Source organism: Balaenoptera ricei, chromosome 2, assembly GCF_028023285.1.
Source record: "Balaenoptera ricei isolate mBalRic1 chromosome 2, mBalRic1.hap2, whole genome shotgun sequence".
Taxonomy (NCBI): domain Eukaryota; kingdom Metazoa; phylum Chordata; class Mammalia; order Artiodactyla; family Balaenopteridae; genus Balaenoptera; species Balaenoptera ricei.
Window position 1 is genome coordinate 124654093 of NC_082640.1, and position 25977 is coordinate 124680069.

Here is a 25977-nt window from a genome sequence, read left to right on the forward strand (position 1 = left end):
AGCATTAAGCTTTCAATCTTAACTATATCTCTATAGCTTCAAAGAAACAACATAGGTACAGTGGGCTTATTATGGAAGTCTGTTAGCAATGAACATGAACATCTGCCCACTAAGTTCTTCAACTGAAATTTGAAGGATTTAGGAAAGATAATTCTTCATTAGGAATCCTCAGTTACATGGATTCATGGTATGGTGGTTCATGGCATGTGATGGTGATTTTTTTGGTCATGGGTATAAACTATATAATTTAGTGCTTAAAGGATTAATTGTCAGATTATGTAATGTCATAAATTATAGTTTACCAGTAGCTCTAAAGAATGCTAATCTGATGTGTTCCCTATAATTTTTTGTCTTCATTTGAGAAGATATTCAAGCTCAAATATTTATTTGGTTATCCTGTAAAGGCAAGCATATCTAAAGGCAATCTGAATCTTCTCTCCCTAGAGGCACTAGATCTAAAAGAGTTGACTCAGAAACTTTTCTGATTGTAGTAGAAGGAAGATAATGATTAATAAAGGTTTTACATTTCTTGAATTTTACTTTTTCTACTTGTCCAACAGTGGCCAGTTTGTAATGTTTATATAGTTATTCACTGTGCCTTAAATTTTTATACTTTTTATTTATGCAAACTATAAAATTTCCCATAAATGCATTAAATGGTTTTGTCTTATTTTTAAGCCTCTTTCACTTTTTCTTCCTTTTCAACCCTTTTAATAGTTACTATTCCTTCTGAATCATAGTCATGATATTCTACCCTCTTCTATTCTTTCATCTCTTAAAAATTAAACAGTATAATTGAGAATCTTTACACTTAGTTAACAAATTCTCTAACAAAAGTCCTTAACAAAATGGAGTTAAGTTTTGTAAAATGTAACCCTGGTGATGGTTAATAAAGGTAAGACAAATTTTTTTTTATAACAATGATTTTAATTAAAGTAAAATACTAACTTGAATACTTTTTATTGAAACATTCTATTAAAATAAACATCATGTCCAAATACTTCCCAGAAATGAAATGGCCCTACTCTGATGAATGGGGAAGTCTATAATCTTTGATATACATAATACTTTAGAATATTCAAGGTTAAATGATATAATTTAAACTATCTTTCAAGTATTCAAATTCTTAGTGACTAATGTCAGAACTATTCCATTAAAACTTCCTTTATTTCTAAAGAAAGATTATACAGATTTAAAGTGGACTCCTACCTTCACCAGATCACACTTGCCATATTTGAGCTAAGTGAAACCAGAATTTACTGACTCCTAATTTGGTCCCATTTCTTCCAGACCACTACAACCAAAATTCCAATAACCAGAACATTTGCTGTGTTCTATAGACATATGAAGTGTTTTATTTAGACCATTTCTAAGGATTCTGCTTCAAAGGTTTTACATGCAGCATTCAAGCTTATTTTAATGAATACAGTCTAGTCTTTGAGAGATCATGTATCATCAAGGTCTGCAGAGTTTTCATTATCATTTGCAACAAGGGCTTCTCTATTCTCGTACGTCCAGAAGCCATTCAGATCAATTAGAATGGTGGTGACTGTGTCTCCTTGATTACTGTTGATTAAATCCTGAAGAGAGATTTTCAAAGGATCCTTTGGTTTTACCATGTCAAAGATTTCATCCTGCAAGAGAGGAAAAAAATACAATGAAATCTGATATCTGATTCACTTAATTTCTATCATACAGTGATCTAAAATTCAGGGCTGGCACTTGAGCTTATGTAGAATTTTTTGTTCCAGTTTTTTGTTTTTCATTTAACAGGGAATCCACCTCTTCTCTATATGCACAAAATTTTTTGGGAAGATTCCTTAGGTACAGGCATACCCTTGGAGATATTGTGAGTTCAGTTCCAGACCACCACCATAAAGTGAATATTGCAATAAAACTAGTCATGTGAAATTTTTGGTTTCCCAGTGCATATAAAAGTTATATTTACACTATACTGTAGTCTGTTAAGTGTGCAATGTCTAATAAAATATACATACCTTAATTAAAAAATACTTTATTGCTAAAAAAATGCTAACCACCATCTGAGCCTTCAACGAGTTGTAATCTTTTTGCAGTAGTAACACCAAAGATCACAGATCACCATATAACAAATGTAATAATAATAATAATAGAATATTGTGAGAATTACCAAAATGTGACACAGACACCAAGTGAACAAATGCTGTTGGAAGATGGCACCGATAGACTTGCTTGACTAGGGTTGCCACAAACCTTCAATTTATAAGAAATGCAATGAAACAAGGTATGCCTGTATGTGTCTTATAGAGAAACTGAAGCTCAGAGTTTAAGCTGCATAGCTAATTAGCAGCAAAACGAATGCAGTGTTCTTTGAATATATGTTAACTAACTGCTTATATTTTTCTGTTGTCTTCTAACTGGTGGTAAAGCAAGGCCTTGATTTAAGTGCAAACTTGGCTCAAAGTAAAAACTTAAATGCTTTAGAGCCAAGACAGTGACAAAGCTTCATTTCCAATAATGATGTCAACCTTTTACTCTGGACCTGGAATGGGTGGGGGGAGCTCGGTATTAAAGAACTAGTCATCCACAGTGACACCAAATTGTGCTAAAAATGACTGGAATATATGGAAGAACCTCTTCTATATTATGAAGTGTACTATAAGATTACTTACGGGGAATTAGTACATGTTTTCTAATCTGTAGTAAAATCACTCAGTATTTAATAGCATTTAAAGAGGCAAATTGCATTTTTAAAGGTTAGAACAATTCAGGTGAACAAAATGCATGAACTTTTAATCTTGTGTGTATGTGAAACGTCCCTTTCCAGGTTGGTGGCAGTTTAAAATTACTAGTTCTTAAGTTGCCAGTTGCATAATTTCAAATTTGTCTCACTTATATTAAACCAAAATAGCCCTTTATCTCATTATACTTGGTTAAAACTGGATGGGTTATTTTATTACATTACTTCACCTGAACCAATACTGGATACTCAAAGTGTTTCATAGCTGGTAAAAGTCTGATTACTAAAATGCTAAGTAGCAGCATGTATTTCAAATAGTGGTAGTTTTCATACTGTAAGATTGATATCTCCTTAAATACCAAAGCAAGCAAGCCCTTTGAAGTAGCAGACTAAAAACGTGCCTGAACCTAAATAGCTCCCCCAAATTCAGTTTACAGTGGAATAGACTACCAAAGGATACAGGCTGTACTGATTCTCTTAGTTTTCAACCAAAATGAATGAATGCTTCCAATGAGAACATGAGACTGACAATGCTAAAATCTTATACTGCACAAATCATTAGTCCAAGTATGTTCTCAGTTTCTAATGACTTAAATATTAATTCAGAACAAATAACAGCAAATACTTCATTTGGTTCAGTATTTCATAAGTTGCTTTCAGGTAAAAACCTCATTTAATGCAAATGATTATGTGGTGTTATGTAAATTAAAGGAAAAAAGTAACCTTGACGTCTTGAAATGAAACAGGATCCTGTCCATGGATTTTCATTAGTTCTTGTATGGCCTGTATTTAGTAGAAATAAATCTTTAAATAAAAAACAAAATACGCAACATTCCCTGTCCTGTCCCATGGTCCCTTTCCAGTTCCATTTCCTATCCTATCAGACCATAGGCCTCATCGTTTTAACCACTCTTGCCAATATTCTCAAATTCCTTGACCTTGCTTCACATCTGTTGAGCAAAACCTAAACGCTGGATCAGTGTAACCATCAACCTTTCTAGACCTACACCTTAGCTATGGAGAACTTCATAAAGAAAGTATACAAGAGTACAGATTACTATTGCATAGGAATGGTCTCCACCCCCAGATGGGCCTTTAACAGGCCTAGCAATTCTGTTACGACCTGCTTCTCCCATTTTCCAGGAACGCTGTTCATACCTTCACCATTCTTTAAGGCACCCAATCCACCACCTCCCCTCCCACCCTACACCTTCTCTTCTACTTGACAGAAAAAATGGAGGTAAACCTCCCTCAAACTCTTCTCTTTTATGAACTTTAACAAAAAAATACTGACTGAGAAACTACTGTGATCCAGTTGAACTAACAAATGTTTTAGGTGGGAGTCATTCACTGGAAAATGTGAAGCTTAAAATTCTTGGAAAATAATCAATATGTTCCAAGTGCCTACTCTGTAGTGCCACTGATACCAGAATGTGCACAGGGCATCTCTTTGCAGCAGATGAGAATCTGAGTACACTCGAAGCTACTAGAGCAGGAGACCTGGATGGAATGATCTACAGTGCACCATCTGGGCCCAGCTTTTATCACTGGGATACTGATGTACAAAGGCTCTAACAACAGTCCAGGACCGCAGGGCTCAGCACCAGTAACTTTTTACCTTGGCCCATACAACCAAGCCTAAATAAACTTTGATAAAATAAAGGTATGAAATATTTTCAATGTATTTAATAAATAAAATTTAATTTTCAAAGAGTAGAGGATACTATAAAAAATCTTTATGAAAAGGGATTGTGTATTTATTCCAAAAGATGTATTTACTTTGTTTTCCTAAAACTGAATTTTCTTTTAACAGGTCTGCCTAAAGTGGGGGGCATCCCTATGATGGGTGGTATTATATTCTCAGATGAGCCACTGATATAAGCCCACGTAGCATTCAATTTTTTAAAAATGCATCCTAATACTGGGATTGTAATTTATCCTTATAATAATCTGCAGTCATTACTACCTAGAAAATCATAATAGAAAGCCTTTCAGGGACTTTAACATGAAATTATGAAATATATACTCTGAAACTCAGAAATCAGATAAAGTTATTTTAAAAGTATCAAAAATTTTTTAAGTGGAAAAGAAAAAGCCTCTGGGGGAAAACTTCTTATGACAAAGATGTGAAAATGTCATTTTTATTGTTTAAAAAAAATTTCTTCTTACTATCGATCTTAACCATATAAAAATCAGATGGTCTTCTGAAAACTAGCTATAGAAATGTGGCAATGGAATGGAACACTACTGTACAAAACCTTTCCATCAAGCAGAAAAGTCACCGTTCAAACTGAGGAATGATTTATCTTTTTTTTTTCTTTTTTTAACATCTTTATTGGAGTATAACTGCTTTACAATGGTGTGTTCGGATTTATCTTAAAAGGGAAGACATTCCTACATTTACACCTGCTGCAGCTGAATGCTTATCAGGTAAAATACAACCAAATTCCACTTCAGAGCTCATCATGCTATTCTCTGAGACCACCTACGGCACAGAATAAGTATTTCAGCAAATCTGTTTCACACTGAAATGCAGCCCACAATTCTAGCCAATTTTTAAATTTATATTTTTTACAGCATAGCAATTAAAAGAATCTACAGGTACCAGATGTGCAAAACTCCTGTGGAAAGGAGTTACCTTTTCTGTACTGTATAATTAAAGTTTCTGTAGGATTTTACATACTAGTTTTTAATCACCTAGAGCATACAATTTCTCAGGTATGTCTGTATCTCCACTGACTATCTACGACTAATCAAATCAGTACTGATTTAGCCCATTTATGTTTTTAAAAATAGAAAAAAACAAAACTAAAACCTGACTTGATATCCTTCTGAAATCTGTTAGGTAAATGCTTTTGTTAAATTTAAACATCCCAAGTTAGATAAAATTGTCATTGGGTAGGTAATTTAAACCAAACTGTATAACAAAGACACATTTACACAAATGAGACTTACCCTAAAGAAATAATTAAGGGAAAAGACATTCAGATATCCTTTGTTCTCAATGTCAAGCAATTTGAAAATATATTGCAGAGCTGCAGGTTCTTTTCGGTTTTCTAATGCAAGAACAAAATCAAGGTAGGTCTTATAGTCCTATAGAAAAGAAAATGACATTCATTAGAGGCATTATTTGTAATTAACTTTTCAAGTGACTGATGATTTGAAGATGTTTGTAATCAAAGATGGCAAATTTTTTAAAAATATGAAATGAGAAATCCATACTTAATGTATACTTAATGTTGGTTTCTAGGAATTCTACATAGCAGTTAATCTGTACAGGACAGTTTGAGGGGGCACAGCTCATTTTCTTATGAGAGATTTGCTGTGTTGTTAAACCATAATTTTCATTCATTAGGCTTTTGAAATGGACAGGACAGTGACTAACCTTTGCATGTTGCCACTAAATTTGTATTTTCATTTTGGTGTGGTCATTCTGAAATAGTTTTAAAATTTTAATTCAGATGATTTCCAAAAAGTCATCTTAAGAGTGCCAGAGTGGCTTCCCTGGTGGCGCAGTGGTTAAGAATCTGCCTGCCAATGCAGGGGACACGGGTTCGAGCCCTGGTCTGGGAAGATCCCACATGCTGTGGAGCAACTAAGCCCGCAAGCCACAACTGCTGAAGCCCACGCGCCTAGAGCCCATGCTCCGCGACAAGAGAAGCTATCACAACGAGAAGCCCGCGCACCGCAACGAAGAGTAGCCCCCGCTCGCCGCAACCAGAGAAAGCCTGCATGCAGCAACGAGGACCCAACACAGCCAAAAATAAATAAATTTATTAAAAAAAAAAAAAAGAGTGCCAGATATCCTACAGTGATCTGACACTGTTCTCATCCAAAAAGGGGGCAAGAGAGTACAAATGAAGGCTGAAAAGACATGAAAAGAACAGAAAGCTTTCTCTACGAAAAAGGGATAGTCACAGATTACTTTTTTTGCATGTTTAAAAAAAGTAAAGTACTTGGGAGATTCTCACTTGGAAAAGTTTATAATCTTGGAAAGGATTTTCTTAGGCTAAGATTAAGAATTCTTTTCTGCATAAATTGTAGTATAAAGAGCTAGAGATGCAGCCTCATCATGGTCTAAACTCCATGCCTAACTGTAGCTTCTGATTTTCTTTATTCACCAGGTTATTAGCATACTCCAAGCTCCTCACTGTTAACCGTAGGCAGCTGTGGGAGTCATGAAGCAGAGTTTTTGCGCCTTTCCCCCTTTCCCTTTGCAGTTGGCTAACAATGGTGTTATTTAGAAAACTGCTATTAAAGCTAAATGATAAAACCTAAAACCCTGATTCTCTTCTGACAATATGACCATTTCTTAAACATCATTGGTTTGGAAAAGTTATCAGATCCTTAACACATATTTTTAATAGCAAGAATGGTGATTTAAAAATGCTATTTAGAATTTTCTTCTCAAGTATTTTGCATTGTTGTGATAAAAGGACAGGTGCATGTTAGTAAATCTTTAGCTACTAAGGTAAATCTTTAGCTACTTAGAGTAACACAACCTGATTCTTAGATTTAAATCATGGCATATGTGGTACTGTATCTGACCTGGTAATTTAATGAATGAACCATCTATATGAAAATAGTCAATAGGATTTGCCTGTTTTTCAGATTTTTTTTTTTTTTTACTAGTCCACACTCCTCTACAGTAGGTGCACCGACAATGAAATGAACAAAAATATTAAAATTTTCTGTTTGCCCTGAGTCCATGAGGGAAGTAACGTTTTTAAGCAAATTTACCTTAGGATCAAAGGCTCTGAATCTCAAATAATTTGATCAGTTCACACTTCTTCTTAAGATACTGTTATACACTGATATGAAAATAATGCTGTATCATATCAAGAAAAAGGCTTCTGTGATTAAGAAAATGGACAGAGGACCTGAAGAGTCATTCTTCTGAAGAAGACATCAGATGGCCAACAGGCAGATGAAAAGATGCTCAACATCACTAATCATCAGGGAAATGCAAATCAAAACCACAATGAGATATTACCTCATACCTGTCAGAATGGCTACCATTAAAAAGATAACTAACAAGTGTTGGCAAGGATATGCAGAAAAGGGAACCCTCATGCACTGCTGGTGGGAATGCAAACTGGTGCAGCCACTATGGAAAACATTATGGAGGTTCCTCAAAAAATTAAAAATATAACTACTATATGATCCAGCAATTCCATTCCTGGATATTTATCTGAAGAAAATGGAAACACTAATTTGAAAACATACATGCACCCCAATGTTCACAGCAGCATTATTTACATTAGCCAAGATATGGAAGCAACCTGAGTGTCCATCGACAGATGAATGGATAAAGATGATATGGTATACATGTACAATGGCATACTACTCAGCCATAAAAAAGAATGAAATCTCTGCACAGGCAATATAGTCAATATTTTACAATAACTCTGGTATGTAATCTATAAAGACAGTGAATCACTATGTTGTATACATGAAACTAATATAACATTGTAAGTCAACTATATTTCAATTTTAAAAAAAGGCTTTTGGAAATTGTGGGAGCCTAAATTTTTAAAACTTAGAGATTGAAACTACTACCATTTCTCCATCATAAGTGAGACACTCCTGGAAAACACGGTCTAAGAAGACATTGGTCATGGTTGCCGTTCCATAGCGGGAGAGTTCTTCCTTACTGAGCATGCCATTGTGGTCCTTATCAAGATTCAGATACTGGCCTTGGGAAGAAAGATGATAAAAGGACACTTAGGACCAAAATAAAATTCTAACTAAAAGACAAAAGAATAAACACTAACAAAAAGTTATTTTTATTGGTTAATATTTTGATTTTTAAACTAATTATGTTACAGTCATGGTAGACATCTGCTATCCCTGCAATCTCTATCAGAACAACTGTTAAGCCAGAACCAGTCAAAGAAAACTCATCATAAAGGTCATGCCTTTATGCTATTTCACTTACATCATTATTCGTTTTCAGTTTGCAACCTTTTTATTTTTTTGCAACCTTTTATAACTTTCCTAGGATTCTAAATTAGATGGAGGTAGGGGTCAACCAACATAAAGCACTGAAAGGCTGGCCCTTGAAAGCAGAGGTCAAGGTTGCCAAAATGAGTCAGAAGACCACCCAAAAGGACAATGTAACAGACTAATGAAATTCAAGAAAAAAAGTAAACTAGGCCCTAAAACACACCCCTCTGTGGACCCTGAGAGTAGCATTTTATCACAATGCAAGATCACAGGTGATGTTCATAATAATGTTCCTGAGTCAACAATAAAAAAATCAAACTACATTCTTTATGTTAAAGTGTTAGAAATGTACTAACTTAAATAAGAGTCACAAAATTATAAAACGCAGGTATTTAAACAAGTAAAATTTAATAATCTAGAATATAAGCTCTTAAGAAAATTAGAATACTTTGATCTTAAGGTAAATTAGGCTATGTATAAAACTGTCCTTTGAACACCAGTTAATGAAACATTAACTGAGGAACGGATAATTCAAATTATAGCATTATGATAGGAACATACCATACACCCGTAGGGCAGAAGGAGCAGAAAACCAATTTGTTTCTTGACTCTCCTTGGACAGTTCCTCATCCCTTAACTATATGAGCATAGAGACATAATTACAAGAGAGCAACTGTGAAGTGATATAATTAAGTAGTTTAAAAACATATTTACCTCCAATAAATCATCTAGGAAGCTGCATGCTAAAATATCTTGAATTTTTATCTTCCCTTTAAAGAACATAAACACAATTACTTAATTTTAAAAACAACAGCAACTCAATTTTATAAAGGTATTATTTTAGAAAAGCAATCGCACAACTGATATTTTAAACTTTCCTAGCTCTCATGCTCCAAAGTCCTTACTATGCATTTCTGTGAAAAGGGAAATCTGCAGGGAATATTTAATAAAATCTCATATAGGTATGTCTACCTATATACCCCCAACTATATACATCCAATCGAGAAATTCCAAAATTACATTGATACCAGATTCCAAAAAAAGTTGTGTTAATTTTTTTGTGGTAATGGATATGATACTGTCAGTAGTCAAATAAAGAGACTGTTTCAGTTTTCCTTTGCAGGTTCTGGAATAGAAAGCAATATAGAAGCGTGGTTAGGAGTAGAGAGATGGGATTTAAATGCCACTTCTAGACATGCAATCCTTCTAAGTCTTAGTTGCTTCACACATACAATGTGGGTAATAATACCTTCCTAATGGAGTTATGAGAAGAAAATGAAAGAATCTATGTAAAATGCTTAGCACAGTACTTAGTACATAATAAACAGTCAAAACTGTTGGCTATTATTATTGCGTAAATTTCCAAGGAAAAAGATGTGTGTGTGCCTATAATGGAGGCGTTTAAAAAAACTGACAGCTACCCCGTTCTGTGATGGACTCACAGCTGCATTTTCAAGGACAGAAGGAGTATCAGGGGCTTTGATTTGGGCCTCTGTCCCAGACACATGTATTTAAGCCTAGCAGGTTAGAATAGTTGATAAATGTACTGTTAATGAGGCAAAATTTACAAATCTGATCCTCATATAGGACAGTTAACTTGAAAATGAGAAAAACACATCATGGCTAAATGGTCCTCCTATCTCCCAATTCATATTTTTTTTTTAAAATATTTATTTATTTATTTATTTATTTATTTATTTATTTATTTATTTATTTATTTATTTATGGCTGTGTTGGGTCTTCATTTCTGTGCGAGGGCTTTCTCTAGTTGCGGCAAGTGGGGACCACTCTTCATCGCGGTGCGCGGGCCTCTCACTGTCGCGGCCTCTCTTGTTGTGGAGCACAGGCTCCAGACACGCAGGCTCAGTAGTTGTGGCTCACGGGCCCAGTTGCTCCGCGGCATGTGGGATCTTCCCAGACCAGGGCTCGAACCCGTGTCCCCTGCATTGGCAGGCAGATTCTCAGCCACTGCGCCACCAGGGAAGCCCCAATTCATATTTTTGATCAAAAAGAATAATGCTCCAGTATATTACCTATCAGGGATAGCAAATTATATCAGAATACCTGGCTTCTTAGAACTGGAAAGAATATACTTTATTTTAGAGATGAAAACATTGTAAAAGGTTAGGTGATATTCCCACTGTCACACAGCTGATTATGGTTGGCACAAGTAAATCAAAAGATCTACATATCAAAAGATTTATATATTAATGGCAATAACATGTTAGGAAAATAAATAACATTTTAAAGACTTTTCTCTAGTTATTGAGATTTAGAAGTAATGATAATCTCATAATATCTAAGTTAGATAAGATTTTCTTTTACCTGTTCTTAGAGGGTCTAAAAAGAAGAAGAACTTCCTAACTGCTGTACAAACATAAAAGGAGTAAAAAGATTTTTCCAGCCCATCTAATTGTGGCAAAGTAGGGATAAGTTCCAATATGTAGTTTTCTAAATCCTGAAAGAACAAAACAAAATAAAACTTTAAAGGGTTAAATGTCTGATCTTGTTTCTTCATGAGATACTGGAATATAATTTCAGTCCTAAAAATTATTCAGTATTAAAACTATATGAATGATGAAATAAATTCATTTGTGACTGAGTTTCAGATATTTTTCTTGGCTTGTTGTTTTCTTTAACTTTGTTTATGATGGTCTTTGTTCTCAGATTTTTAAAAATTTAGCTGAACTCATTGCTTCTTAGACTTCTGAGCTTTGTCATACTTAGAAAGGCTTTCCCTATTCCAAGATTATATATTTAAAAGCCTCTCATGGTTTCTTATATTTATTTTAATAATTTCATTACTTTTGCTTTATCCATTGTAAAGTATAATGTTTCTAGTTCATTTGAGACACTTTATAATTTAAGTTGTAGAACAGATGGCATCTCAAACATGGTGTGTCCAAAATTGGACTCTAATTATCCCCAACCCTGGTCCTCACCCATTTTCCCCTATTCCACCATTTATTCAAAGTAAAAAAGTTAAACTTGGTTCCTACCTTTTCTTCACCAAGGCCCCCACCCCTTACCCCCAAAATCTAATCTAGCAACAAATTTTTGTCATTGTTGGGGTGTGTGTGTCCAAAATATATACTGAATTAATCTATTACTGGCTTCTACAGACATCACCCTGGTCTGGGCCACTATCATCTCTCACCTGGACAACCACAGTAATTTCCTAATTATTCCTTCTTTGACTCTAGGCTCCTTAGAATTCATTCTCCACACATCCAGTGATTTTTTAAAATGTAAACCAGGGAGTTCACTGGTGGTCTAGCGGTTAGGAGCCCGGAATTTCACTGCTGTGGCCAGGGTTCAATCCCTGGTCGGGGAACTGAGATCCCACAAGCCACATGGCCAAAAAATAAATAAATAAAATAAAATGTAAACCATATCCTGACAGATTTCAGCTTAAAAATTCTGATGGCTCCCCATTAGTCTCATTATAAAATCCAAACTCTTTATCATAGTCTAACAACCCAATATGTGGCCCTGCCTACTTCTCCAACTTCACCTCCTGTCACTCTAACCCTCGCTCATATGCTCCAGCCACACTGGCTTCCTTCTGCTCCTAGAACAGGTCAGGTTTAACTGTGCCTTGGGGACACTGAACTTGCTGTTCTCTCTGCATTACGTTTTCATAAGGCTGGCTTCTTTCTCATCCTTCATGGCTAAAACTCAATCACTATCTCAAAGAGGCACCTCTTCCATCTTATCTAAAATAGTTCCCCAACCCCAGTCATACACTTTCCTAGTACCCTATTTTCTCCTTAGAACTTGTCACTTTTTGAAATCATGTTGCTGATAATTTAGTGTCTGCCTCCCCACTCTGCTAGGAAAAAAGCACCATAAGAGTAAGGCTTAGCAATGTACCTGGCACAAATAAGTGTTTGGTAATTGCTTATTTAATAAGATTTAGTAAGTGAATGAGAGTTTGCCTATACTACTCAAATTACAGATGTTGGCTCTGGAAATTACTGTCTTTTAAATAAGGAAGACACAAAATCTGGTTTCAAAAGGCAAAGTGCCAAGGTTAGGAGAGTTATTTCTTTTCTTTGAGAGAAATGTTTTCTTTCATTGAGAGAAGGGAACATTACTCCCTTTTAAAAACAACTACAGAGATATTCTGTTGCTTTTCTCTCTCCTCCTCCCATTCCTCTTTCAATTTTTGTTTCCATTCATGGGAAGAGCCAAGAAAAGTTTGTTTTGTAAACCAACTAATGGCTGACAAGAATTCTCAGAGCTATAGAAGTACTCCAATATCTGACCTGAGTAAGTATCAACCAGTGTTTAATACATCTTCCTTGCTAGAGATAGATGGATAGAAGCAAGAACCTTTTACTGTCAAGCTGATCTGAACCTTAAAGGACAAGAATTATAGTGTGGCCCTAGAAAGGTTTTTAAGTGTAAATATCCAGTATGAGCTAACAGATTCTATCTATAGGAATCTGGATAAAACAGAGTGCAACAAATTATAACAGGAAACATAAACTATAACAGGGAATTTACATCTCTTTTAAGTTTTATATCTGAATATTTATTTAAGTGATTAATTAACCTGGTTCATATTTATGCATAACTCCCTTCCCCCTTTGTATATATTTGGGAAAAAAAGCCTGAGCTGAAACGATAGATAGATTGATTGACTGATTTACTTATTTATTTATTTGCTTGCTTGCTTGCCACGCTGCGCAGCATGTGGGATCTTAGTTCCCCGACCAGGGATCGAACCCGGGCCCCCTGCCTTGGAAGCTCGGAGTCTTAACCACTGGGCCACCAGGGAAGTCCCCATATAATTGAGATACTCACACTTATAAGAAGAATAGTGATTTGGATCATGAGGCTATAACATAATTCTCTGTTGATAACCTGTTGATAAGTACATTAGTGCCTAATGGGAAATAAACAGCCTCTTGGTAACTGACCTTACAACCCAAACCTGCAGGTGGGACTACAGTCACATTATTTTTCTTATATTTCCTAAAAAAGGAAAAACTACTGCCCCTTACATTTTAAAACAGTCATACACTGATAACACTCATGAATAACCAAAAGTTTTTCACTGTTTCTTCAATGATTTTTAATCCAGTTAAAACATTACATTCTTTTCTTCTCCTTTAAAAGGATTTTTTTTCTTTAAAGGTTGGAGAAAAAGAATTTAGAAAGGAATTTTTGTGACCAATATACACTTAAAAAGTTCTTTAGTAACACATGTTATTTGTAAAAACAAACAAAGCAGAGAAACAAAATAAGAATTATCTGTAATCTCAACAACCAGTGATAACTACTGTTTAGCATTTTGGTGTCTAGAGCATTCTGGTGTCTAGCATTTATTAAAGTAGGTTAATACTTACAGATTCCCGAAGATACCCTTGTCCAGCAACATCATATAAACTGAGGCCTATTCTTGTTTGATGAAGCCAAACTGACAATAAACAAGAAAATGAAATATAATTATTAAGATCTATCCTTTAGTATATATATATGCATAAAAGGAGATAGATTAGAGAGACAAGCTAATTTAATGACTCTATAAACATATTTTTCTCACATGTATTACTTATCTCATTAATCCAAAAATTGTTTGAAACAAAATAAATATACCATAGAATTAACTGCAGATATCAACAATTCTACCATGCCTAAAGTGACGATAAAGTTGATGCCCTTGAGAATAGTGGTGTGCCACCAAAACAGGAGTTCTGATATTATGCCTTTAATGAAGCAGCTTTTATTCTACTGAGGTTAATTACCACAACCAAATATTAAAGATGGTACACACAGGACTTGACAGTCATTATGGAACTTATAGGAATCATAACAATTCCAACTTGTTTAATAAATACTCCTTGAGATGATGCTACAGTTGTGAGTTTGAAACTAACCTCTCAGGCAACTCAACCTGTAATATATTGGCGAAATAAAATTACCAGTGAATTAAAGTATTTCAAATAACCATCCATTAAAACTCTTGGTTCAGCTTTTGATATATCTAGTTAGCTAGTATCTTCAAGATACATGAGGCTTTTGTTTTGTTTGTTTTTTATAATAATGAACCCAAATGTATGGTAGAACCCAAATGTATGGTAGAAGCTCTAGTAAGTTCCAAGAGAGAATCATAATAATAGGAAAACAAATCTTGGTCAAAAGACAAGAATTCTGTTATTCAAATTTACTAAGAGTTGTTTGACATGGAAGGGATACTATAAAAGCACTGACTGGAAACCTACTTGATTCCCAGATAGAAGGAGTTCAAGTACAATGAAAATGAAATCACCTTTTCTCATGACATAATTAAAGAACTGCATGATGGAAATTCTTCCATAAGAATCTGTATGAAGGAGTTTAGCAAAGACTTTCGCTGCGAAAAATTGCCTAAGGAATGGAAATAAAGATTAAATCATCTGCCAATATAATATAAAAATGACTTCTGTATGATTTAGCAGACAACAGCATAAATTCAAACAATTAAAAATCAAAGTGGTGGGAAAAAAATCAAAGTGAGAACTATAGTTCAAAACTTAAAATATTAAGCCATACATCTTTAATTCTATTAAGAATGAGGACCTATAATGCTGTAAATAAGCTATATTATTTCTTTTAATAACTTTATACCAATGTAATTTTCTTGACTGTAAATAATTTTATTAAACTTTATTAGTTTAATGAAAAGCTGACTCAAATTATCATATTATTGACTTAAATTTTCATTAACATTTACTTGAGGCATTTAAAATGCTTAACATAACATACCCCTTTGTTAATTATATTATTCTTACTTGCACTTTGGTCCAGCTTTTTCACCAACCTTTAAAAAATTTTCATAATTAATCATTGCTTCCTCTCCAATCATGGGTGGTGTCTGGTGCTTGTCCAGCAAAAACCATAAGTTCTTAGGAGAATTGCAGAAATTAAGATGTTATAATCAACTGAACAAAATTTAAAAACGTAGTTAAATGTGTTATTTCCATTAAAGTGATAGACTACTGTAGGGTCAAAATGCAAGGGTTTAAATCCCAGCCCTGCTCTGTGATCTTGGACAGTAGACTTAAAGTTTCTGTTTCAATTCTCATCTGTAAAGTAAGGATAACAGTGTCTACATCATATAGTTACGCAGATTAAAGAGGAACTGTATATGAAAATTTCAGAACTTAGTAAACACTCAATAAATGCTAGCTTTTTTTTTTTTGCCGTGCCACATGGCATGTGGAACTTCCCTGCCCAGGGATCGAACCCACGCCCCCAGCATTGGAAGCGTGGAATCTTAACTACTGGACCAGGGAAGTCCAACGCTAGCTATTTTTATCATGTTATGAGTAATCAAAAGGATAATAGGAGATGATAGTCTTCTTAATATTACTCCCTATAGTAGTGGTTCTCAACTTTGGCTGCACATTAAAATCACCTATGGACTTTAAAAAACAATACAACACTATCCTTGGGACACACAAGCTTTGCAGCTGATTCTGGTGGGAACCATCGCTACAGAGCCTGTGCTTTCAGTCACTCTGCACTACTGGCTCCATTTAGGCACCCCGAGATCCCACATGACACATGTAGTACAAATAAGAAATGGCGAACCTCCAAAGCAAACTTTTATTCCATTCTTACCTGTAATTCTTCATTATCTAACAGTTCCCTGCTTTTCCTTTGCAGAAAGACGGCTCTGGATTCTTCTCTTAATTTCTGTAGTAAGACTTCATCTTCAGCTGGCAGCTAAAAATACACTGTAGAGTTAATTTCTACACTTAAATTCTAGACTATTGGGTTATGTAAAATGTATTTGGCCTCATAAAAAACTACATATGCTACTGTCTCAAAATTACTTTTTGTATCTCAATCTTGCTTAATTTCAGATCATCATTTATTTTAAAAGTTCATTTAATAAAAAGAGATCCACAGAGAATTCAGTGATCAGTGAGGCCAGTTCTGCCTGGAAAAGGCTAACCGTCTAGCCCAAGTTTCTTTATTTAGATCCGTACAGGTTTACTTAAAAACTAAACACAACATTTAGTATGTGCCCACAATATATCAGGCATCAATACACATGTTCTAATTTAATCCTACTAGCCCTGTGAGATGCATTTCATCATACTCAATTTAGAGGTGAGGAAATCAAGAGATGGATGACTTTATCAAGAACACATATGCAGTTAGCCAGTCCCAGACTAAAGATTTAAATCTTCAGAGTCCAAGTCTGTTTTAATTTCTTATGAGTTGTTTGGTTTGGTTCCCTGTACTCCTCTGTCCCCTCAATTTCACACCTAATGTTAATGACTTGCCCAAAGTTGTGCAACTAAAGTAACAAAATTTGAATCCAGGTCTTCTGACATCAGGGATTTAGTGTATTTTCTCTTCTCCATCTCATTTCCATTACTGGGTAGTTAGGTACCTCTCCCAATTAAGTAGACTTTAATGCTATTTCCTAGTGACTGCTAGGAGTAAAGTACTATGACAGATGTTCAACGTAGGGTAACCATCCCCAAACTAAATGTGTCAGAATGTCATGCTCTTATTTTACTTTATGACCACCATTTTTTCTATTTTCTCAATGTAGCTCAAGTTTCATTTTATATTTGTAGAGCACTGTTCCCATTGTAACCTTAGACTAATATAGAACCGAATCAGGATTGGCTGAAGAGCAACAGTTTTAGCCAAATATGCTTTCTGAGACTGGGTCATCTTACTTCTTAGAGATAATTAAGCCAATGTCTACTAGTTGGCCTCCAAAGCAGAGGTTCGTCCTCCTGTGGTGATTTCCTTAAGCAGGGCTTTAAAATGACTCATTCTAACAACTTCAAACAATTTGCTTTGAGGATTTCTTCTTACTTTTCTGTAACTTTGCCCCATTAAATGTAGCTAAGTAACCCACAGTCCAAATTGGGGGCTATGGTTTTCACTTTTTATTTCTAAGAACTAAGATGCCATCCCTCCCATCAAAAGGGATGGAGAAGGAATATGTATTAGGAGGTGAGGCTGGGGCTGAGACTGGGATTGTGCTCCAGTGGCTAGTCAACCAGCTAACCAGCCAAGGAGAGAAGTGGTGACCAAAGATGACAGGTGGTTTCTCTAAAGCAGTGGAGTGGAAGTAGAGGAAGAAGAAACAAGGGAACGAACATCCCACAAATCCACATCTGCAGACCAGAAACCATCTGGGATCTGGAAGAGGTCAGAGAAGAGACGGAAATGGGGGAAAAGGGGATTCCCTCAGAAAACACAAGGGGACGGTTGGTACTAGAAATACAGGAAAGTTGAGTCCTGGGAATGGAGTAATGTCAGCATCTGAGGGCTGTTCCTGGGTTAGTAAGATACACTTTCACAATCCTGATTACATGAAATAATGAATATAAAATGCTCTGAGGTACGTAGACACTCAATAAATGGCAGTCCCCTTCCCACTCCCCCAGACTATAAAAAATTCTCAGTTGTCTAACTGCCTCTGATTAAGAAAGTGTGAAATGCAAAAAAGCAACAGCAGTATGTATGATGTGACCCCATTTTTGTTAAACACACACACACACACACACACATATATAGAAATATGTAGAAGGATTCATGTAAAAATGTTTATTTACATCTCTGGGCAATGTTATTATGGGAAAATATCAACTTTACCTGTTTTTTCTCTTTTCCATGACAAACGTGGATTAGTCATATAATTCTTAAAAGGCTGGGAGACATATAGTACTACAAAAAAGTTTCCAATAAAATGGTTCACATGTACACAAGTACAAAAAAGTTTGTACTTGAAGAAATAAGTTAAAATTATCTGGATAATCTACCTCACTCCTTGATGCAAGCAAAACAAAATATTTACTTTCTTTGCAAATAATGTTGTAATTAATTGAGTTTAGGAGGTAACAGGTTTAAGAGATATTCAGCTAAAATTCCAAAGTTAACTTTTCTATAGTAGTTACATTTCCCATAATACCAAATAGGACTTATTCTTTTCAGTAGCCTTCAATTTCAGCTGTAAATATCTTTCTTAAAGTCTTACTGTTTTATCTATAACCCTCCTCAAAGCCTTCTTTACCATTTTGGCACAAGGAAACACATAATTAAGTATAACTCTTAAAGTTTTCCACTCTCAATCTATTTTTCAGTTTAGCCTTGAGCAAAACATTTTACACCCTATGAGTAAAAGACAAAGTTAAACATTGTGATTAGCCAAGTAAATCTAAGTCTTATAGAAAGCCTGGCAACATAATCCAAAAGAATACCTACTACTAACATCCATAATAAAAATTAGGAGGAAGGAAAAAGCCTACAGTTCAAAAAAAGTGGCAAATAACAACTTTGTGTTCTTACACCTACTTATATGAAAAACCAAGATTTAATCAGGTCAAAAATAATAAGGTCAACTAGAATGAAACAATAAATATACAAAATTTAAAATATAATCAATTTGTTTATTTATAAAATATAAGATTTTTAATCCCATTTGAAAAATTACATTTCATTTACAAACTCTGCAAGACATTTGCTTAGATACCACTTACCCTATAATAAAACCGGGGAATGGTCTTATAGAATTCATTTGTGTTTTTTCTACCTCCTTTCCATTCTGAGTAATACTTGGTAAATAAATCCATTTCTTCATCTTTTAATTCTTGTTCACTTTTTTTTTCTGGTAACAAAACACGTTAAGGAGGGGAAAGCACTTTTAAAATCAAACAATGTTTTTTTCAAGACATCTATACACTACGGTGTAATTACAGTACAAAAAAGGCCTTCACAATTGTACTTAGACACTAAGCATCTGTATTAACTTTCTTGAAATACCAAGAATCACTATCTTCAACTGAAACAGCCTCCTCTACATCTTCAACCAGTTCTCAGATGCTCCCTCCACTTATTTTTATCACTATACTTGTCTCTTTCTCAAGTCATTGCCTCTCTTATAGACCTGACATGTTCTAATTCATTCAATCCAAAGTTCTCACTGAGCACCTACTCCAAACAGAGCACTGCACTAGACATTGGGGTTAGAGCAGCGAGAAAATAGGCACAGCCCTTGACCTCATGGAGTTTCAGTGTCATAGTCACTGTTCCTCTACCTACAGCAGACGCCTTCCATCTGAAGCTCACACCTCAGGGTGCTATTACCCAACCCGCTTGCTGCTGGCAGATGGCCATCTCATTTAGCCATTCTTCCATCATGAACCATGAGACTGGTGCACAGCTTTCTTCACCTGCAATCATTAAGGAAGAATAAACATTTATGTGGGTGAAGGTGCCCCCTCAACTCTGAAGGCTTTCACCTCTACTGTACTCTGTTCATTCAGCAAGACCACAGATCTTACCTGCTCCTGTTCTGAAATCTTAAACTCTAATATACTCTCAAAAATTTTCTCTCCTCTGGTTGTTATTCAAAACCTCACTGCACTGGCACAAAAACAGACATACAGATCAATGGAACAGGATAGAAAGCCCAGAAATAAACCCATGCCCCTATGGTCAATAAATCTATGACAAAGGAAGCAAGAATATACAATGGAGAAAAGACAGTCTCTTCCATGAGTGGTGCTGGGAAACCTGGACAGCTACATGTAAAAGAATGAAATTAGAACATTCTCTAACACCATATTCAAAAATAAACTCAAAATGGATTAAAGACCTAAATGTAAGACCACATACTATAAAACTACTAGAAGAAAACATAGAACACTCTGACATAAATCGCAGCAATATCTTTTTGGATTCATCTCCTAGAGTAATGGAAATAAAAACAAAAGGGACCTAATTAAACTTAAAAGCTTTTGTACAGCAAAGGAAACCATAAACAAAACGAAAAGACAACCTACACAATGGGAGAATATATTTGCAAAGAATGAGACCAACAAGGGATTAACTTCCAAAATATACAAACAGTTCATACAACTAAATACCAAAAAAAACCCCCAAAAAACCCCAACAAAACCAAACATTCCAATCAAAAAATGAGCAGAAGATCTAAATAGACATTTCTCCAAAGAAGACATACAGATGGCCAACAGGCACATGAAAAGATGCTCAATATTGCTAATTATTAGAGAAATACAAATCAAAAACTACAATGAGGTATCACCTCACTCCAGTCAGAATAGCCATCATCAGAAAGCCTACAAATAATAAATGCTGGAGAGGGTGTGGAGAAAAGGGAACCCTCTTGCACTGTTGGTGGGAATTTAAATTGATACAGCCACTATAGAGAACAGTATTGAGGTTCCTTAAAAGACTAAAAATAGAGTTACCATATGATCCTATAATCCCACTCCTGGGCATATATATGGAGAAAACTATAATTTGAAAAGATACATGCACCCCAATGTTCACTATTGGAGCACTATTAACAATAGCCAAGACATGGAAACAACCTAGACGTCCATCGACAGATGAATTGATAAAGAAAATGTGGTATATATATACAATAGGATATTAATCCATCATAAGAATGAAATAATGCCATTTGCAGCAATATGGATGGACCTAGAGATTATCAAACTAAGTGAAGTCAGACAGACAAATATCATATGATATCACTTATATGTGGAATATTAAAAAAAAAAGATACAAATGAACTTATTTACAAAACATAAACTCAGACATAGAAAACAAGCTTATGGTTACCAAAACCTCACTGCACCTCAGCCTCATTGAGATCTTCAATTCTGTGATCTGTTTTCTCAAAAGTTTTTCCTCTTCCTGGTCTCACTTCCTTCTCAACGTGCGTGTAGTTGTTTCTGAAACTCCTGCCTGCATTTCTGCCATATCTGCCTTGTTGATTTTTAACCTTGGACCAATTTTACAATCTGTTTACTACTAATGCTCAACGGTGCTGGAGAAAACTGCCAAATTTTGCAAATATTTGGTCCCACAAATTTATTTCACAGTTACTAATAACTCAGCCTCCCCAAACCACCAATACATATTTTATTTGCGCTTGATGTCCTCTTGGTGACTGACTGCTCCAGACTTTCACTACATTCCTCAAGCCCCCTGTGTTCACCCTCAACAGATGAGAATCCCACCCAGTTCACCAACAACTGAGTCTACTGGGCATGGATACCCACAAACATCTGAGTGGGAGGACAGGAAGGTATCAAATCTGCATCTTACTTTCTTCCTGCCAGTTTCAGGGGAAGACGTAGCTCTTCTCTCACCCAAGGCTAACCCCTCATTCTCCCATCTCCTCCCCAAAACTCCTTCCTTTCTACCTGTTGCCACACATAATTCCTTCTTCCTCATCCACTTTCTCAAATGAAAGGCCTGTGTTGGCGATCTCTACTTTCTCACCTCTCACTATCTCTTTATGCAATCCTGCCACTCTACGGAGACTGCCAGGGCAACATGTGACCTAATTGTTTAGTTTAATGGACACACCTGTCCTTGATTTCTCTGTTAAATTTGATACTGTCAATGAGTCTAAACTTTTTGTGGCTTTTATGAGACCACACTCTGTTGATTCTCCTATTTTCTGGCTATTTCTTCTTTTTTCTTTTTCTTTTTTTATTTAACTGATCTACTTGTCTGTCTTTATTTATTCCAATTTTTATTGGAGTACAGTTGATTTACAATGTTGTGTTAGTTTCTGCTGTATAGCAATGTGAATCAGTTATATATATACATATATCCACTTTTTAATTTTATTTATTATTATTATTTTTTAAAAAATAAATTTATTTATTTTTGGCCGTGTTGGGTCTTCGTTGCTGCACGGGCTTTCTCTAGTTGCGGCGAGCGGGGGCTACTCTTCGTTGTGGTGCGCGGGCTTCTCATTGTGGTGGCTTCTCTTGTTGCGGAGTATGGGCTCTAGGCGTGCGGGCTTCAGTAGTTGTGGCACGTGGGCTCAGTAGTTGTGGCTCGCGGGCTCTAGAGCACAGGCTCAGTAGTTGTGGAGCACGGGCTTAGTTGCTCCGCGGCATGTGGGATCTTCCCGGACCAGGGATCGAACCCGTGTCCCCCGCATTGGCAGGCAGATTCTTAACCACTGCGCCACCAGGGAAGTCCCCTCTTCTTTTTTCTTAATCCTCTTCCTCTATCATTTCAACTTTCATAGTTTAATCTCCAAGCCCCAAACCTATGTCACTAACCCAGACACTGCTCTTGAACACTAAACTCACGCATTCAAAACAAAATATTTTCATTCTCATGCTCCAACATACCTAGAATAACTTTCTCTATCCCTCACCTTACTACTCTTCTTCTAATTCCATATTTCCATCTCAGTAAGTGGTACCACTATCATCCAATCACCTGAGCCCAAATTCCAAGAGTCACTTTCATTACATCATTCAACTATTCTAAGGATACACAAGTATAAGTGTGAGTGGATGAGTGCATACACACATGCAGTTTTCAACAGTGTCAGGGATACTGACTCTCTCACTGAGATAAAATTGACCAAAAAAAAAAAAAAAAATTTAAGGTGAGGAAGCTGCCTATCCAGATATCCAGGGGGAACTGCATTCCAGGAAGAAGAAACAGCCAGTGCCAACGCACGAAAATGGGAGTGTCCCTGGTGTGTGCAGGGAAGAGGGAGGCGTCCAGTGCAGTTACAGCAGAATGAGCCAGAGGGAATAGCAGGAGATGAGGGACACCAGATAATGGGGGGGGCGGGCAGGCCACTAGGCCTTTGGAAAGACCTTGGCTTTCATTCTGATGAGGGAGAGAGCCACCAGAAGGAATTAAGAGGCTAATGCAGTAATCCAGGTGACAGATGGCGGTGGTGTGGGCCAGGGTGGCTGCAATGGAGGTGGTTAGGAGTAAATTTATTCTGGATATATTTTCTTTTTAGTCCCAGGATTTGCTGACACACTGGATGTGGGTATTGGAGAAAGAGAGCAGTCAAAGATGTCTCCAAAGGTTTTGACCTGAGTAGACGCGATTGCTGGCAACTAAGATGGGAAAACTATGAGTGAGCAAGTTAGGAAGGAGAGCGGGAGTTCAATTTCAGACAAGATTAACATATCTATTAGATCCAAGTGGCCATGTCAGGTAGACAATTATTGATAGATATATGAACCTGGAATTTGGGATGAGGTCCAGGCTAGAGGTATACATTTAGGAGACATTAGAAAATAGACATCATTTAAAATCGTAAGAAGGTGAGTGTAGACAGAGAATAGACGCTGGCCAAGGCCTCAGCCTTGGGCCCTCAAATGTTAAGTTCTTGGGAAGAAGAGGAAGAAAAAGCAAAGACTGAGAAGGGATGACTGGTGAGGTAGTAGGAAAACTAAGAGAGTGTGTCTCCCAGAAACCAAGAGAAGAAAGTATGTGTAAGAGGAGTGAGTGAACTACTATGTTCCTGGCAGGGGCTGCTGGCTGGTCAAGTAAAATAAGGACAACTGAGCACTGGAACAATGTGGAGATCACTGACAATCATGACAAGCAGGAATCAGAGACAAGGACAGATTCAACCAACAACTCTTTTAACAAGTGTTGCTATAACGAGGCATAGCTACCGGTGGAAGTTAAGAAAGTTTCTCTAAGGTGGGAGAAATACCACCATGTTCATATGCTGATGGGAGTGAATGAGAAAGAAAATCTCATGATGCAGGAGAGAGAGGATGACTGTAGGAGTACACCCTTGAGGAGGCAAAAATGGGATCTAGCACACTGATGAAAGAAATAGCCTTCAACAGAAGTACAACCTATATGATTTACTTACTATTTTATCATCTCTGCCAACACCAAATTGTAAGTTCTACAAGGACAAGGATTTCTGTTTCCTGCTATAGCCTAGGTTATCCAGATAACAGACATGCGATGGAGTGGGTTTAGGAGTGAAGGGGAGGAGAAAGCACAAGTACAGGTCAATTTTCTTAGAAGTTTTCCTATAAGGGGTGCAGAGAAATGTAGCAAAAGCTGGAGGGGGATGTGAGATCAAATGATTTTTTTTTTAAATGATGGGGGATATTACAGCATGTTTTTTAGAGCTGATGAAAATGAACCAGTAGAGAAAGAAAATCTGATGGTGCATAAAGGAGAGGATAAGGCCAGAGTGAAGTCAGTGAATAAAAGAAAGAAACGCGATCTAGCGTTGGAGTACAGGGACTGTTGGCCAGTTCACCATTTTAACAGTGAAGGCAGAGTGCACGGTCGCCTGTAGGGGGTGGGGAGTGGGGGGCGCTGACAGAAATGGTAAATGGGAACAGGTGAGATTCTTCTTTGATTGCTTCTACTTTCTCAAATATATATACTAGTTCATCAGCTAAAGGTAAGGAGTAGATAGGACATACTGGAGGATTGGAGGTTTGGGAGATGAGAAGGAACTGCTTTAGAGTGTAGGAGAGTGAATGTCTAAGGAAACGCGGAAGAAGTGTAAGTGAATGACTGAAACACCTACTTTAGGTTAGTGGACATGAATTAAAAGTGAGGAAATTCACCAAGGTTCCGTTTTTCTCTAACCACTTTCAGCTGTCCTGGATGCAGCTGTGAAATAGTAAAGATAGTTTTAACCAGGTTGATTAACAAACGTGAAGTAGAGGGAAAGAGATAAGGAAAAATGGATTATTAAGTCTAAAATGGATAAGGAGGGAAGTGAAAAGTGTGACAATAAAAAGGCAGTAGGGGTAATGGTAGGTTCTGGTAGGATCAAAGGGTTGATGGCGCCAGGACTCTCAATTATCCCTCACAAGTCTAGGTCAGGACCATGCAAGTGCGTGGCTAAGGTAGCTTTTCATTCCCGCAAATCCCTTCCCAGGGAAGTGTGGGTCAAAACTCTCTGGATCCCTAAACCACATCCCAGTCAGCCTCTTTTGTCAGGAGAGGTTTTACCGAAGCGAAAGGCACGGCTCCCAGGTGCTGCTCCTCCTCCCCATCCATCCTCCCCCCACCTCCCGCGGTTTAGGGCCTGGCTCTCTCTGCGGGCGGCCCCTCCCAAACTCACTGTTTGTACCGTTGTTGGGCGTCGCTATCCGCCGGCGAAGAATTTCTTTCCAGTCCATGGCTGACTCCGGCCCAGCAGTTCCCGCATTTGCTGTTTACTAACCGCTCCACCCCCTGCCAGCTCCCGCGTCAACACTGCCCAGCCCCGTAAAGGTTATGAAGGCCGCTTAATCGCCATCTTGGACGCGGGCGGAAGTCGGCTAACCCGGCCAAATCGATCACCGTAACCACCGCGGAGAATACGGCGATCACGCGAACAGCAGGGAGAGCAGACGTGAAAGAAACGGAGAGGGAGCCTCCTTAAGGCAGCTTTCCAGCTTCAACACGTCGTATTTTAAAGGCGCAGAAGGGAGCCCGCGGTTTTATTTCATCTTGGCCCTTTGGCACTTGTGCACCACGTGACCCCGGAAGTCCTTTGGCTCTTCCGGTTCGAGGAAAGAGCT

General features: G+C 36.8%; 1 protein-coding gene across 8 annotated transcripts; it reads right to left on the bottom strand.

Annotated features, from left to right (window-relative positions):
* Window positions 1-1332: 1332 nt before the first annotated feature.
* On the bottom strand, window positions 1333-25752 carry PPP2R3C (protein phosphatase 2 regulatory subunit B''gamma). 8 transcript variants are annotated; one of them, XM_059914102.1, is made up of 14 exons: window positions 25545-25744; window positions 19756-19857; window positions 19165-19292; window positions 16277-16381; window positions 15445-15557; window positions 14943-15040; window positions 14020-14090; window positions 10991-11123; window positions 9380-9435; window positions 9227-9302; window positions 8279-8415; window positions 5675-5812; window positions 3443-3502; window positions 1333-1634 (listed from the first exon to the last, which is right to left on the bottom strand). In XM_059914102.1, exons 3-14 carry the CDS (start codon window positions 19255-19257, stop codon window positions 1446-1448), a joined length of 1269 nt encoding a protein of 422 aa, XP_059770085.1. In that variant the 5' UTR covers window positions 19258-19292; window positions 19756-19857; window positions 25545-25744; the 3' UTR covers window positions 1333-1445. The 8 variants fall into 8 exon arrangements, with proteins under 8 accessions (XP_059770085.1, XP_059770084.1, XP_059770082.1 ...); XM_059914101.1 differs by having other exon boundaries at window positions 19727-19857; XM_059914099.1 differs by having other exon boundaries at window positions 19723-19857.
* Window positions 25753-25977: the final 225 nt, after the last annotated feature.